General features: G+C 36.7%; 1 protein-coding gene across 1 annotated transcript; it reads left to right on the top strand.

Moving 5' to 3' along the window:
- The first annotated feature begins 1,226 nt into the window (after positions 1–1,226).
- LOC105500957 (caspase-1-like) lies at positions 1,227–10,431 on the top strand. The gene is made up of 9 exons (XM_011926647.1): positions 1,227–1,280; positions 1,907–2,173; positions 3,248–3,310; positions 5,297–5,418; positions 6,074–6,247; positions 6,684–6,918; positions 7,313–7,456; positions 9,751–9,860; positions 10,333–10,431. Exons 1-9 carry the CDS (start codon positions 1,274–1,276, stop codon positions 10,429–10,431), a joined length of 1,221 nt encoding a protein of 406 aa, XP_011782037.1. The 5' UTR covers positions 1,227–1,273.
- The last annotated feature ends 5,928 nt before the right edge of the window (positions 10,432–16,359 follow it).

The raw sequence follows: 16,359 nt of genomic DNA, 5'->3' as shown, positions 1-16,359 counted from the left end.
TCTCTTCTTGTATGTGAGAGCAAGGGGGAAAATGACCATGATATGTTTTGACTGAACCGCTTGCTCCTAGAACCGTATCATCCATATATATTTGCTAAGTGAATGGCTAGATGGACTGCTTGAGCAGTCTAACAAAAGATAAACTTAGCTGGATAATCTGCAAAACTTTATCCTTGATTTTTTTCTAATGTAAAATATTTGTATTAATTATAGTAATATCACTCATTATCTGCTTACCTTTTGCCAGGCAATGTTCCATGCATTTTTTACACTTTCTCTCACTTAATGCTCAAAACTGCGTAGGTACGTACTGTTAATAAAATCATTTTATAGACAGAGGAAACAATACATAGGGGAGTTCAATTTCTTACACACAAAATGAAGTTTAAAATGCTAAGTTGAACATTCTGAGTCCAGAGCCTATGCTCTGGGCCTCTATGGTACAATGTCCCTCAAAAGAAAGCCAGCCAAGATGGGTGGGTGGCTCACACCTGTAATCCCAGCACTTTGGGAGGCCGAGGTGGGTGAACCGCTTGAGCGCATGATATAAAAACTAGCCTAGGAAACACAGGGAGACCCTGTCTTTAGAAAGATGCAAATATGATCCAGCCATGGTGGCACGTGCCTGTGTTCCCAGCTACTTGAGAGGCAGAGCTAAGAGGATCATCTGAGTCTGGGAGGTGGAGACTGCTGTGATCCACGCTAGTGCCACTGCACTCCAGCATGGGTGACAGAGTAAAAATTCTGTATCAGGAAAAAAAAAAATCCCTCTGAAGAGGAAGGACATTAAATAAGAAAAACTTTAATTATGGTGAAAAATATGTTCATTACTTAAAGCAAAATTGCTTCACAGGGACATACATTTCCCACGACTTTCCCTAGACCTGTGACTTGGGCCCAGGACAGAAGTTGTTCAAATTCTCCAAAGGTTGTGTTGCTTTTCTCCATCAAGTTTTCTAATAAATGAGAAACTCTTCACTGTGTGAGTTTAATTGTACACATACTTTGTCATTCTTGTCTTATTCTCCAAGCCCCATTCCCCTCCTACCCTGACCTGTTCCAAGGGTTGGTGAAGAAAATTCCTCAAGGATACACTCTCTAATGCAATCTACAGTTCAGGAATCTGATTCTTTTTTTGCCGGCAAAAAAAAAAAAAGGCATGCATATGCATGTGCAGTGGTTGTTTCCCAATATGTGTACACGCCCTGCCAAAAAGGAAGGTGAAGCATGCTTTCAGTTTCAGCCCACACAAGAAGGGTAGGAGAGAAAAGCCATGGCCGGTGAGTCTTTTACTCTTCTAAGAGCAGGTCCCTGGGAAGAAAGAGTTTTGGAAGGCACTGGCTGTTCTGGAAGCCAACATTAGTATCTGGGGAAGTTTAGGTGAACACAAATGAGGGAGAGGGTGGAGAGTGAGGAGAGAAGAAAGTAGAAGATGCAGCCTTTAGTAAGGAAAAGCAAGCCCAGAAAGGAACTGAGGCTTTAGGGGCAGCCTGCTGTCATTTTGCAATCTTAATTAAACTCTTACTTACCTGTTGAAAGTCTGACAGAAGGTACAGAATTGGCACAGGAGGAGTACTAGCAGCACTGATTCCTACATGAAATGGGCTATTTCTGTTTCATTACTTTATTAATCAGAGTTAAATAAACATGGGGCACAAAAGGATGATCTCCGCTTTCCAGGGACTAATGTAAATGGTAAATTCAGTCTTCAGGCCACTCCATGCACATGTATGGAGACTATTGAGGGAAACAAGTAGGACAGCGATACAGTAAGAAGAGGGATTACTCAACTTTGAGGAGGGGGACATTTCACTGATGAAATCTAAATGAGGTCACTTTCTGTTGATTACATGAGAGGAATATGAGGCTGTCTTTATGATGTGAGAAATCCTTGTGCTCCAAACAGACAAGGTCCTGAAGGAGAAGAGACAGCTGTTAATCCGTTCCATGGGTGAAGGAACAATAAATGGCTTACTGGATGAATTATTACAGACAAGGGTGCTGAACCAGGAAGAAATGGAGAAAGTAAAACGTGAAAATGCTACGGTCATGGATAAGGCCCGAGCTCTGCTTGACTCTGTTATTCGGAAAGGAGCTCCGGCATGCCATATTTGCATCACATACATTTGTGAAGAAGACAGTCACCTGGCAGGGACACTGGGACTCTCAGCAGGTAAGGGTCAGTGACTCACACGCAAGTTCATGTAGGGTCTATTATTGTGACTACCATGTGATGTCTTTACCAGTCATGTTAAGTTGCAGAAAACTTTCTTATCTCTGGCTTCAGTGCCATATTTCTGTAGCAGGGCCCCTAATGCATGTCCCTTGACTCTCCTTTGTTTCTGTTCCTTCATCCTCAGTGGCCTTCTTCTGATTAAAGTTCATTTCCAGTTCTGAGTATGTGAGTGTTCATTTGTAGAAGGTCATGAGAACTATCTAAAAAGCTTCACGCTATATGTTCCACTGTCACCGGCAAGCCACAATATTTATTGATTGATTTAGTATTTTTGAGTCCAAGGTGCTAGGCTCGTATGCAGTTGTCTGACATGAAGCTTTAAGGTCTGTAATCAAATAGGTTTAATAACTTCTCCTCAAAATTTTGCCCTCTGAGAAGAAGAAATTATATTTCAGAAATGGTGATACACTCAGAGAATATATTGAATAATTATAGAAAAGCAAAGATTTCAAGTTGGCTCTTTCCTCCAGTTGCCTCCTTGCATTTTCTTTTGAGTGAGATCACCCACTTGCCTGTTACCAGGCTGCAGATCATGCTGTGAGGCCTGGACTGCCTCCTCCTGCAGCCCCCTTAGGGCCTGCTACGGTGCACAAGAAATGCGCTGGACCAATCTTGTGATCCCTTGGACCTACCACATGGTGAGGATGAGAGGTCTGGTGGACTCTTAGTCACTGGTCTCTGTGACACTTCCTAAAGCCATTTCAGAGGGAGATGTTCTTTGAAAGCAAAAGCCTTTTTTCTAATGGTTAAGGGAGTCTTATACCTGTCTAAGCAGACATGGGAGAAGTTTATGTTTTCATCTATGTATAATAAGTATCAGATTTTTCTGACAATGTCTCTTTCATTTTATACCCCCCACCACTCTCTAAATTAAAGCACATTTTGAACATTACTTAATGTCATTCAGCCAGGGTTCTGGGATGAAGCTTTAGTGGGGAATGTTGTAAGCATTAGGGTAAAGTTTTCCAGAGATGGTAAGTGACTATTTCAGTGTCCTTCTTCTTTTTCTAGGTCCGACATCTGGAAATCACCTTACTACACAAGACTCTCAAGTAGTACTGCCTTCCTTCCTAGGTAATGCTGTTTTTAAAGAAAGAGCATTATTTGAACCCCATCTTCCATGACATTAATGTTGTAGGATGAACCACAGTCAAAGGGGCTATGGAGAATTCCTGTAAAGTGATCATGTAATTTTCTTTCTGTAATCTATTCTGCTTTTGTAGAAATTGTACCCGCAGCTTCACTATCTATGTTTATATTAAAAATTCTGAATCTTTATCTCAAATCCTGAACACCAAATAATCACCATACTTCATTATTTAAGGCTACCGAAATATTCCCTCATATGTCCCAGAGACATGATCATCTAAAGAATTTTAGAGCTGAACATGCCATTCTTCCACACCTTGCTTCTCTTCCAGTTTTGTGTAACTAGGTTGTTGGTGTCACCATCACTAGTTGTTCAAACCAGTAACTTGAAACTAGTTTTGGCCCCTTTCCTCTTACGCACCTCCAATATTCAAGCCAAAGCCAGGTTTTATGCATTCTTCTCTCAAATTTGGAACTGTATCTCTCTTTCAACTTCTATTCCATTATTTCATTTATTAAGGTTGAAACTTCTATTTCATTTATTAAGGCTGATTAACTCATGAATGTCTTCTTTTCTTTTTATTTTTAGATGGAGTCTCACTCTGTCACCCAGGCTGGAGTGCAGTGACACAATTTCGGCTCACTGCAAGCTCTGTCTCCCGGGTTCAAGTGATTCTCCTGCCTCAGTCTCCCGAGTAGCTTGGACTACTGGCACTTGCCACCATCCCCAGCTAATTTTTTAAAAAATATTTTTAGTAAAGACAAGGCTTCACTGTCTTAATCAGGATGGTCTCAATCTCCTGACTTCATGATCCTCCCACCCCAGCCTCCCAAAGATGAATGTTTTCTTAAATGTTTTCCAGCACGGGATACTCACTATATAACTAAATACTGTATTTTCACACACACACACACACACACAAATTACCTCAAAAATAACCCATATACTTCTACTTAGTTTTTTTATATTGTTTTCATTCTTCCTTTTGAAACCAAACATTTCTTCAACCAAATTATTATTTTGTAGTTTTCTCCAATACATCCGTTCTAATTAGTTCTTCTGTGTCAACACACTTCATGCTGCCTTTATTTATCGAACTGATTGTACAAGTTTCTCAAGCTTGTTTTCAAAATTGCGTAATATTTTCTTGACTTAATAGTTTCTAAAAGATACTCCACAGGTCTAGAAAACTCATTTCTATCTTGATACAAAGATTACATTAATTTCTCTAACAAGCACATCACATTGTTGGATGGTGTTGAACTTATGATGAAACAAAAGCCTCAAGGATTTTCTCACATAAACTATGTGAGAACATTTCCTCATATGTCTGTGCAATCAATGTTTAGTGCTATAAATCCATCTAGTGTGCACTTTGATTTTAGCATTTATCATACTATTTTATATACATTCTAGTTCATATATTTAGTAATCTTCTCCTTCCATACACATATATAGTAGGAAGAGATCCTGGAAGACAGGACAAATGTTCATTAAAAAATATTCCTATTGCTTACTACCATGTCTTTTAAGTAAATACATAAAAAGATAAGAATATCTCTTAAATCTTTTCAGTAGATTTAATTAAGACCTCCTACCATTAAATTTTATTCTGTGGTTCAAATCTTTTGAAATAAATTTATATTCTATTTTATCTCACACATTTGATTGGTTGTTGAGTGTTTTATCATGCACGGCCTTGAAAAGCTTTCTTTCTACATTTTTATCTAAAATACTTGTGAAAATACTGATCCTGAAATATGAAAGGAGATCCCTGTATTGCACACCTGGAAATCTCTGACTGGAAATGTATTCCATTAGCAGCGAAATCACTCAGGGTAAAAGATAAGGATTGTCTTCCTAAGAATGCATTTCCATTTTTGTGGCTTCATTCATATGTGAGGCTGTAAAAAACAAAAAGTGGAACAAAGAGGAATGCCAATGTTCATGATGTTCTTTGACTCTTGCAGCTCCTCAGGCAGTGCCAGTGTGTGATAACCCTGCTATGCCTACATCCTCAGGCTCAGGAGGAAGCATCAAGCTTTGCTCTCTAGATGAAGCTAAAACAATATGGAAAGAAAAGTCGACAGAGGTACCACGCTCAGAACACAAGAATAGAATGGGGTGACAGATATCCTTTAGGCGATTATGAAATGTAGTGACTTTTTCTTAGAGCTATTCTCAATGGAGAATCATAATTCTGCTTCCCTTACTTTAAAAAAAAATCTGTATCCTGGAATCCCAGATTTATAGAAAAAGTTCCAAACTGAATCCCATTCCTGGATAAATAACATCAACAATGGCAGCTATTGAATGTTCTTTGAGAGTGGGCAGTGTTCTAAGCATTTTATACATGATGATGCATAATTTTTAACCTTAAAAGTAACCCGTTTTAGAGATCAAGAAGCTGAGGCATAGGATTGGTAAATACTTTGCCCAAAGAAAAACAATCAGATATTGAAGCAATCAGTTTTAGAATTCTGTCATTCCTGCTTCATAGCTTGTGCGTTTTTCAAAATCCTGCCTATCAAGAAAAATGAAGTCAGTAGCTCACCTGCCATCTGGGCCTTTGCAGTTTCTATGCCTACTCTCCAAGTAGCACTCAATTCCGTCCCCCATTTTCAACGTATAGTCCATGGGATTTAGTATCTTGATACGACTAACAAAGGGAAAATGGTCATAAATTTACCAGATGAATATTAAATTACAGAGGATAAGTCTATTCATCCAAATTTCATTTCCTACAGATTTATCCAATAATGGACAAGTCAAGCCGCACACGTCTTGCTCTCATTATCTGCAACGAAGAGTTTGACATTCTTCCTAAAAGAACGGGAGCTGAGGTTGACATCGTAGGCATGACAACGCTGCTACAAAATCTGGGGTACAAGGTGGATGTGAAAAAGAATCTCACTGCTTCGGTAAGGTCTATTATACATTAGAGAAAATGGTCATGCCCTTCCTATAACTAAATAGTATTAGAAAGCTTGGTTGACCAAGAAATGTAATCTCTTCATAATCTAAAATATAAACTTGCCACGGGAGGGTACTGGATGCTACATGTTCCCTTGTAACTAACTCATTCAGTTCAAGCCTAGCGTAATTTACTTGGGAAGTGTTTCTTGTTTTATGTTTTTTTCACTCAGTAATGCCACGTTCTCTCTACAAGATAACTCTGAATGACTTCCTACAACACCTTTCTTCTCCTTTCTCGAAATGAAGACTAAAAATTTTTTGGGCACTCCTTTGTTTGTCATGAAATTCCTTAAGAAATCCTTAAGTATTTACTTACTGGCTTTCCAAGGTGCCATGATAGTTAATTACATAGTCCAAAATCAGTGGTATGGTCTCTTTCAGGAAATGACTACAGAGCTGGAGACATTTGCTCGACGCCAAGAGCACAAGACTTCTGACAGCACCTTCTTGGTGTTCATGTCTCATGGTATCCAGGATGGCATTTGTGGAACGAAATACTCTGAGCGAGTACCAGATGTATTACAACTCAATGTAATCTTTGAAAAGTTGAATACCAGGAACTGCCCAAGTTTGAAGGACAAACCGAAGGTGATCATCATCCAGGCCTGCCGTGGTGGTGAGTGCTGAGGTCTTTGAGAACACCAGACATTCTAATACTGTCCTCATCTGTATGCATCCAGGAATTTTCAGTTTATGTCTGTTTCTTAATGTCAAGGAACACGTACGGTCAGCACTCAAGTGTGGCTTCTGTTAATTGTATGAATGGTGGGTAGATATTTGTTTTATATTCAAGTCTGAGACTTTGATGTTTGGTTGCTTTTAAATGTGTTTGAGGGTTGGAAGAAATAAAAATTGTTGAAAAGATTGTTACTTGGATGTATGTGTGTATATGCATGTGAATTTAATGACAGAGCAAATACATTGATAAATATGATTGAACAGAGGCTAAGAGGAGAACATTGTCCTCTCAGTCATTGGTAATAGTAGCAAACCAAATTTTGTCTTTCCAGGTAAATATGGTGTGGTGTTGGTAACAGATTCAGTACGAGCCTCCGAAAATATAACTTTACCAACTCCAGGAGATGTTGAGGCTGATGCTATTAAGAAAGCCCACATAGAAAAGGATTTTATTGCTTTCTACTCTTCTACATCAGGTAAAAAGTTTCCTGTATACAGAACATCTTTGTGGGGGTTATCAATGCAAAAACTCACAACCACCCACTAGAGGGTAGATACGTGTGTGAAACTTTAGATTAGATTTTTGAACACAAATTAAAACTTTGTTCCAAGTTATACACACAATTCCCTTTATCCACAGAGAGCAAGGAAGCATATCTTTTCATTGAGTTAGTAATTAATGAACTCCTCTCTGTTGCAAACTATTTTAGAACTGTGAGTGATAACAGAGAATTAAATGGAAGAAGATCTCTGCTGCAATAGATTAGAATCTGACTCTGCATAGAAAAGGTCTGCCATGTTGAGATAATTCAATGGACCAGTTGGCCCAGACATTAAGTATTCATAGGAGAAGATTAAGATCAGTGTTCAGAAAATTAGAACAGCAAGCGAGGCACTTTGGGGCCCTAAATTAAAGTGGGTTTTACTTAGAAGCATGAAATGTATAAAGCAGAATAAAAATGCATTATTCTAAAGGTATGGTTTGCAGTAAGAATCTTGTTATTCTTGACTGATCTAGTCATTTAGTACTTTGTAAACTAGCTCCACTAGTTCCTCCCAGGGCTTTCTTTGAATTGCTCACAAATATATAAGAATATAAATATCAATTTTCTAAGGATTGAATAATATATGTGAAATATTGCTCATGTCACAGAATGAAGTACACATTAAAGAACTGGTATTATTTAAATAGTTTTTGTTTTATAACTTAATTACTTTTCTTAGCAAGTTTTAAATAAAAATAACTTGAATGCTTTTATCCACCTTGTATGACAGTTTCCTGAGAGGACTCACATTGTCTTGGTCACCTCTGGCCCAAAGGTTCTGCCTCTGTTCAAGTAGTTAAATTTTCTAAAATGTTCTATAAAATGAGATATCTTCTTTCAGAAGAAGCTTGGTTTTTTATTGTTTTGAACATGCCCTGATGTACAACTCAATAAGATTTTTTTCAATGATCAAAAACAATGACAAGACAAACACACAAAAAATACATTTCCTGCCTGACTACATATAGTAGACTTTAACATTAGACAAAACTGTTCTTTAACATCCTTTGATCCCAGCCTTCCACATGACATGCACCACTCTCTATGTAGCTCTTTGTAAGCCCCTGGCTTCTCATCATCAATCTTGCTGATTTCTGTGTTTTTCTTTTCTTTCACTTTCCTTACTCCTCCTTTCCATATGACTGTCAGAAACTCCAACTCAGTTATTTATAACTCCCATATTAAGCCTAGCTCCACATTCTACTGTGCAAATCCCAACTGTATCATAGTGCTCTCCTGAGGAAAAATAACTATCTACTTCCCTAATTTCACAAAACATTTGCAGAGATACCTGTCTCCACTCTATCTCTTACCTACTTCCTTCAACTAAGATAGCTGTGGTTCTAAATAGAATTTTATTATTAATGTACATTTTATGACCATTATAATTGGCTGAAATGTGTCATTAAAGAATGTATCTGTGATTATACACCGAGCTATTGCTACTGCTTTTCTCTTATCCCTTCCTTTGTATAATTTTCACATATTCATTACTTCTGTGTCTACCATGTAATAAATTAATATTGTTTTCTTTAATATTTCTCTTCTTCATAAGAACTTATTCTCCATTATCATGTGATCATTCTCTTATTGACTCTTCCTAGATTTCTACTTTTGTTCTGTTTTATGATTTGTATAGTTAACTCTTTGTATGTAAATATCGTACTGTTATTGTTAGTAAATTTTAAATAAAATTTTATGTAAGGTACATAAATTGAGAATTTATTAACATAATTTCCCTGTATAGACTGAGTATTACATATTCTCTGTTAGCTCAGACTCTTGTGTAGCCTCAGATATCTCCTATGTATGAAATTATTACCGTTCCCTGTGTAACTGAGTCTATTACATATCAGAATGGACAATTAACTTAAATCACAGTCAGTAATGCCACTTCGGGGATGCACATTTAGACATTTCTTTTCCAAATCCCAATTCCTTCCCTTGACCCTATTCTGCCTTTTCCTAACGCACTACTAAATTTTACGACTTTTTGAACTCAGGGACTAGGCCACGTTAATACCTCCACCATATACAGCACCCTTTAGAGGATCAGTAAAAATATACACACTGAACTTCAAATATATTCACTAGAAATTACAATGAAGCATATGGCAAATAGAGTAATTCCAAAACATGCCTCAGCTGGAGCAGAAATACTAGGGTTTCTTCTCTTTCTTCAGGCAAGAGCCAGTCTTGAGATTTGAAATGTGTTTTATCAATAGAAAATGTTTCTTGGAGACATCCAACGAAGGGCTCTGTTTTTATTATGAGAGTGATTGAACATCTGCAAGAATATGCCCATTCCTGTGATGTGGAGGAAATTTTCCGCAAGGTAGGCCTCTGGTGGATGCTATTTTCACTCTACTTCCCTGAATGCTTGGTTATTGCAATTGGAAGCATAGAAAGCAGATCCAGACATGTTTATTTTCCAATAACACCCTTCTTTCCAAAAGTGTTTTGAAGTTCTTTGGAGAGTGAACAAGCCTGGGAGTCAAATCCAATGTATTAAGACCCACAGCCTCAATAAAACCATCATTTATTTTCACCCTCCTCCTGCCCTGCAGAGACAAATGAATGGACTCTAATTTGCCTGTGTCCTTCTTGGCGATTATGCCCAACCACAGATTTTAAAAGCCCCAAGGAGGGTCATTCAATGCTTAGATAAGCACATGACTATACTTGTTGCAGATACAAGTACTTTTTGTTTTTGTCGCTTATTTTGCTATATTCGTTGTAGTCTTTTTGGCATGAGTCATCAAACTTTTCAGAAAAAACAGGTCTCCAGATTTTCCTTTCTCTTTTAGGTTCGACTTGCATTTGAGCAGCCAGATGATAAAGCACAGATGCCCAGCACTGAAAGGGTGACTTTGACAAGACGTTTCTACCTCTTCCCAGGACATTAAAATAAAGAAGCCGTTTGAATGTCTGTGGGCAGGTATGTTGGGAGTGTGGGAAGATTGAGGAAAGTGTACTCAAAGTCCATTTTAGTCAAGGACTCTAGGTCTACAGGCGTAGAATTTTTAATCCAAAAATTTAAATTTTGAAATGCTCTAAAATCCAAAACTATGTGAATGCCCACATGATATTCAAAGGAAATGTTCATGGAATCATTTCAAATTTTAGGTTTTTGGATTAAGGATGCTAAACCAGTAAGTATAAGGCAGATACTCCAAATATACAAAAATATCTGAAATTCGAAATACTTCCGGTAGCATAAAATTTTAAAATAGCATGCGGTCTTTCCTTTTAAGATTGCATATGTTCCCACTGGTGGTATAACTTTATAACTTACATTTCTTTTAGCAAAATTCTTTTATGTTTGTTTTTTATTTTTTGTCCCCACAGGAAACCAAGAGTTTCTTCATTCCGTAATCGTTTTTGGAATTATGTCTGTTTAGTAATTGACTTTTTTGAACATTTTAATAAATCTGATATAAAAGTTAAAAAGTGTCCTCAGTTTTATTCCACACTGGAGAAACAAGGGTTGGAAATCAGAGGGAGTAATGAATTTAGAATGCTAGACTTAATTCATAAGATCTGAACTGGCTATTGGCCCCATTTTTTCATTCGAAAAACCATTTTCTGTGCTTTCTGCTTTAGGGATGCAGATACAAATTACCACAGGTACTTGACTTCAAAAAATTTAGGGTTCAGCAGGAGACATGGGGAGAAGATGGATTTTTATGACAGTGACACTGCAGTGTGATAGGGGACTTTTCCCAAATCCCACGGTTTACTACTGACAAATCCATGAACAGAACCTGCATATTTCTACCCTTTGTTAAGGTATTTAAGAGAGAAAAAGTAAATTTTGAGTTAACTCCAGACCCTCAGTAGTTCACAGACTTCTTGAAAAGGCAAGGCAGCCATCAAAAATGAAGCACTTGGCAGATGGTGCATGACACCCTGAAGAAACTCTAGGATGAATGGTGTGCACAGTGAAGTCCCTGCATGGTGTAGAGAAAATGAGTTTGGTGTGAAATCACTCACTCAGGGATGTTAAAATTTAGGGAGGATTGGAAGAACTACACTTTCACTTGCAGACATGAGCCTTTTCTAATATTTATCCTATTAAATCAAAGTGAATATCTAACCTTTTAAAAATCTTCATAGTTGAACACATTATGGTTCCTTTTTCTTTGGTCTTTTATTAACTGTTGGTCTGGGCATACCTTTTCTCTACTAACGTGCATATTCTACTATAATCGGAGACTACATTTGTGATCAGTCTTTGCTCAGAGAATATCAAAAAGCAGAAGAGAATTGTCACCCTCAGTAAAAATTAACTGTTAAGGCAATCTTAAGCAGTTGCAGGAAAGCATTCCAGGGAGTAAAGGGATTCCTTCAGAACACTCTCCAATCAAAGAATAAGATTACAGGGAGATGTAGAGCGGAGGCAGCATCATGATTCCTCAGCACAGTTTAAACTGTTGCAGGTGCCAATATTTTTTGTTTTTGTCATTTATTTTGCTGTATTTGTTGCAGTTTTTCTGGTTTAAGATTCTACATCACAAACGGTCCACAGACTTTCTCTTTTTAGGTCTGATATTCGTTTGAGTTTCCAGATGGTAGGGCACAGATCCTTATCATTGAGTGACATTGACAAGATGTTTTTATCTCTTCCCAGGACATTAAAAGAAGTAAGTTGTATGAATGTCTGTGGGCAAATGTGTGTGTGTGTGTGTGTTGGAGATTTTCAGATGTTGGAGAGGAGTACTGAAGCTCTATTCTGGTCAAGGTGTCCAGTTCGAAATGTATTATTCCTCATCCAAAAACTCAAAATCTGAAATCCTCCAATATCTACATTCTTTCCTATTACCTCCCACAATTTTTTAATCAAAAAGAGACGTTGAAAAGTCCTCAAAAATTGCTGGTATAAATGCCTTCATTCCATAAAAAAACATAAGAGTATATCATATCGATGAGTGTTTTTTTAAAATATAATTCCAACTTTTATTTTCCATCAAGGGGTACATGTGCAAGTTCATGACCTGGGTATACTGCATGATGCTGTGGTTTTGGTGACAATAGTTCCTCTCATCCAAGTTGTGAGTATAGTACATAATAGTTAATTTTTCAACCGTTGACCCTCTACCTCCGTCCTCCCTCTTATTGACCCAAGTGTCCATTGTGCCCATTTGTATGTCTGTGTGTACCCAATGTCATTATTATTCTTGTGTTTGTACCCATTAATATTCCCCAAATTCCCCCCCACACCACACTATGCTTCCCAGCCTCTGCTAATTATTCTTCAACTCTCTGTTGCATTGAGTTCAAATATTTTAAAATTTAGCTCCCACAAATAGGTTTGATTTGCATTTCTCTAATAATAATGTTGTGCACGTTTTCATATACCTGTTTGGCATTTGTGTGTACTCTTCAGAAATGTCTATTCAGATCTTTTGTCCATTTTTAAACCAGATTATTAAAATTTTCTCCTACAGAATTGTTTGAACTCCTTACATATTCTGGTTTTTAATCCCTTTTCAGATGGATAGTTTGCAATTTTTCACCCATTCTGTGGATTTTGTCTTTGTTAATTGTTTCCTTTGCTGTGCAGAAGGTTTTTAACTTGATGTAATCCCATTTGTTCATTTTTGCTTTGGTCGCTCATGCTTCTGGAGTGTTGATCAAAAAATCTTTGCCCAACCCAAAGGACTGGAGAGTTTCTCCATTTTTTGTAAGAGTTCCGTAGTTTGAGGTCTTTGATTTAAGTCTTTGATTCATTTTGATTTTATTTTTGTGTATGGCAGGAGGTAGAGGGTCTAGGTTCATTCTTTTGCATATGGATATCCAGTTTATTTTCAGTACCATTTATTAAAGAGACCGTCCTCTTACCAATGTATTTATGTTCTTAGCACCATTGTCAAAAACGAGTTGACTGTAGATGTATGGATTTATCTCTGGGTTTTGTAATCTGTTCCATTGATTTATGTGTCTGTTTTTATACCAGTACTATGCCATTTTGATAACTACAGCTCTGCAGTGTAATTTAAAGTCAGGTAATGTGATTCTTACAGTTTTGTTCTTTTTCCTCTGGGTACCTTTGATATTTTAGATCTTTTGTGGTTCTATATACATTTTAGGATTTCTTTTTATTTTATTATTTCTGTGAAGAATGCCAGTGGTATCTTTATAAGGACAGCATTGAATCTATAGATTGCTTTAGGTAGTAGAGACATGTTAGCAATACTGATCCTTTTAATAAGTATTCTTTTAAACCATAAACAATTTTTTTTTAATTTTTTGCATCCTCTTTAATCTATCACATTGATGTTTTATAGTTTTCATTGCAAGACTCTTCTACTTCCTTGGTTAATGTAATTCCTAGGTATTTAATTTTACTTGTAGCTATTGTATATGGAATTATTTTCTTGATTTCTTTTTCAGATTGCTTACCATTGGCATATAGAAATGCTACTAAATTTTGTACACTAATTTTTGTATCTTGCAATGTTTCTGAATTAGTTTATCAGGTCTAAGAGTTTTTTGGTGGAGTCTTTAGTATTTTTCAGATATAAGATCACATAATCTGCAAACAAGGATAATTTGACTTCTTCCTTTTCAATCTGGATGCACTTTATTTCTTTATCTTGTCTAATTGCTCTGCCTAGGACTTCCAACACTATGTTGGATAACAATGTTGAAAGTGGACCTCCTGATGTTAGAGGAGAGACTTTTAGTTTTTCTCCACTCAGTATAATACTAGCTGTTGGTCTGTAGTATATGGCTTTTATTTTATCAAAGTATCTTCTTTCAGTTCCTGGTTTTTTTTTTTTTGAGAATTTTCATGAGGAAGGTATTTTGAATTTTATTAAATACTTTTTCAGCATCAGTTGAAAGGATTTTATGTTTTTTGTCCTTTCTTCTGTTGATACAATCTATCACATTAATTGATTTACATATGTTGAACAATTCTTACATCCCTTGGATAAATCTTGCTTGGTCACGATGAATGATCTTTTTAATGTGTTGTTGAATTTGGCTTACTAGTGTTTTGTTATGGATATTTGCAGCAATATTCATCAATCATATTGGCCGATATTTTCTTTTTTTTTTTTTTATGTGCCTTTGTCTGGCTTTGGTATCAAAGTAATGCTGTCCTTGTAGAATGAGTTTGGAAGTATTTCTTCCTCCTTTGTTAGTCTGAGGTGTTTTTTTTTTTTTTTTTCCTTCAAATTATTTTAAGTTCTGGTGCACTTGTGTAGTATGTGGAGGTTTGTTCACAGGTAAATGTTTGTCGTGGTAGTTTGCTGCACAGATTAAGCAATCATCTAGGTATTAAGCCCAGCATCCATTAGTTATTCCTCCTGATGCCCTGCCTTCTTCCCCTGACACCCTCACAAGCCCCATGTGTGTTGTTCTCTTCACTGTGTAAATGTGTCCTTATTGCTCAGTTCCCACTTCAAGTGAGAACATGAGGTGTTTGGTTTTTTGTTCCTGAATTAGTTTGCTGACGATAATGGCTTCCACCTCTATCCATGTTCCTGTGAAGGACATGATCTCATTTCTTTTTATGGCTGCATAGTATTCCAGCATAGTATTCCATGATGTAGTGGCACAGTATTCTGTGATGTGTATTTACTACCTTTTCTTTATCCTGTCTATCACTGATGGGCATTTGGGTTGATTCCACATCTTTGCTATTGTGAATAGTGCTGCAATGAAGATACGCTACCATGTATCTTTGTAATAGAATGATTTATGTTGCTTTGGGTATGAAAATCTCCAGTCTACTTCCCACAGTGCTGAACTAATTCAAGTTTCCACCAATATTGTATAGGCATTGCTTTTTCTTCACAGCATTGCCAGCATCTGTTATTTTTGTTTTATTTTCACAAAAAAAGGAGAAAACACTTCTCAATTTATTCTGTGAGACTGATATTGCCTTGATATCAGAACTTCACAACAGCAAAGACATGGAATCAACCCAAATGCCCACCAATGATAGAATGAATAAAAAAAAAATGCAGTACACATACCCCATCTAATACTATGCAACCATAAGAAAGGATGAGATCATGTCCTTTGTAGAGACATGAATTACCTGGTAGCAATTATCCTCAGAAAACTGGCACTGAAACAGAAAACCAAACACTGCATGTCCTCACTTTTACGTGGGAGCTGAACAATGAGAACACATGAACACATGGAGGAGAACAACACACACTGGGGCCTGACATGGGGATTTGAAGGGAGGAGGAGCATTAGGAAAAATATTTAATGCATGCTTGGCTTAATAGCTAGTTGATAGTTTGACCTGTGCAGCAAACCACCATGGCACACATTTGCCTAAGTAACAAACCTCCACATGCTGCACATTAATCCCAGAAATGTAAAAAAAGTATCTAATAAAGTCATACATAAAAATTATCAAAACTTCTAAAAAATTGAATACAGCAACATATAAAAATTATTATATGCAATGACCAAATGATATACTTTTGAAATTTTATTAACAGCCATTCTGATTGGTGTGAGATGGTATCTTATTGTGCTTTTGATTCGTTTTTCTCTGATGATTAGTGATGCTGAACATTTTTCCATATATTTTTTGCTATTTGTATGTCTTCTTTTGAGAATTGTCTGTTCATATCTTTTCCCTACTTTTTAATAGGGTTATTTATTTTTTTCCTGCTGAGTTGTTTTAGTTACTTACGGGTTCTGGACATGGGACCTTTGTTGGACACATTGTTTGTAAATATTTTCTCTCATTCTGTCTCAGCACCATTTATTGAATAGAGAATCAATTCCTTATTGCTTATTTTTGTCCACTTTCTCAAAGCACAGATGGCATACAGCTTCATTTCTAATTTTTTCATTTTGTCTAT

Source organism: Colobus angolensis, unplaced genomic scaffold (genome assembly GCF_000951035.1).
Source record: "Colobus angolensis palliatus isolate OR3802 unplaced genomic scaffold, Cang.pa_1.0 Scaffold7, whole genome shotgun sequence".
Lineage (NCBI taxonomy): Eukaryota > Metazoa > Chordata > Mammalia > Primates > Cercopithecidae > Colobus > Colobus angolensis.
The sequence above is the reverse complement of the archived record's forward strand: the minus strand, read 5'-3'. Positions and strand labels throughout refer to the sequence as shown.

What these genes read in the sequence shown, in the direction of transcription:
- LOC105500957 (XM_011926647.1), top strand. An exon ending in GACACTGGGACTCTCAGCAG is followed by an intron (nt 2,174 to 3,247) that starts GTAAGGGTCAGT and finishes TTCTTTTTCTAG; the next exon opens with GTCCGACATCTGGAAATCAC. An exon ending in TGGAGGAAATTTTCCGCAAG is followed by an intron (nt 9,861 to 10,332) that starts GTAGGCCTCTGG and finishes TTTCTCTTTTAG; the next exon opens with GTTCGACTTGCATTTGAGCA.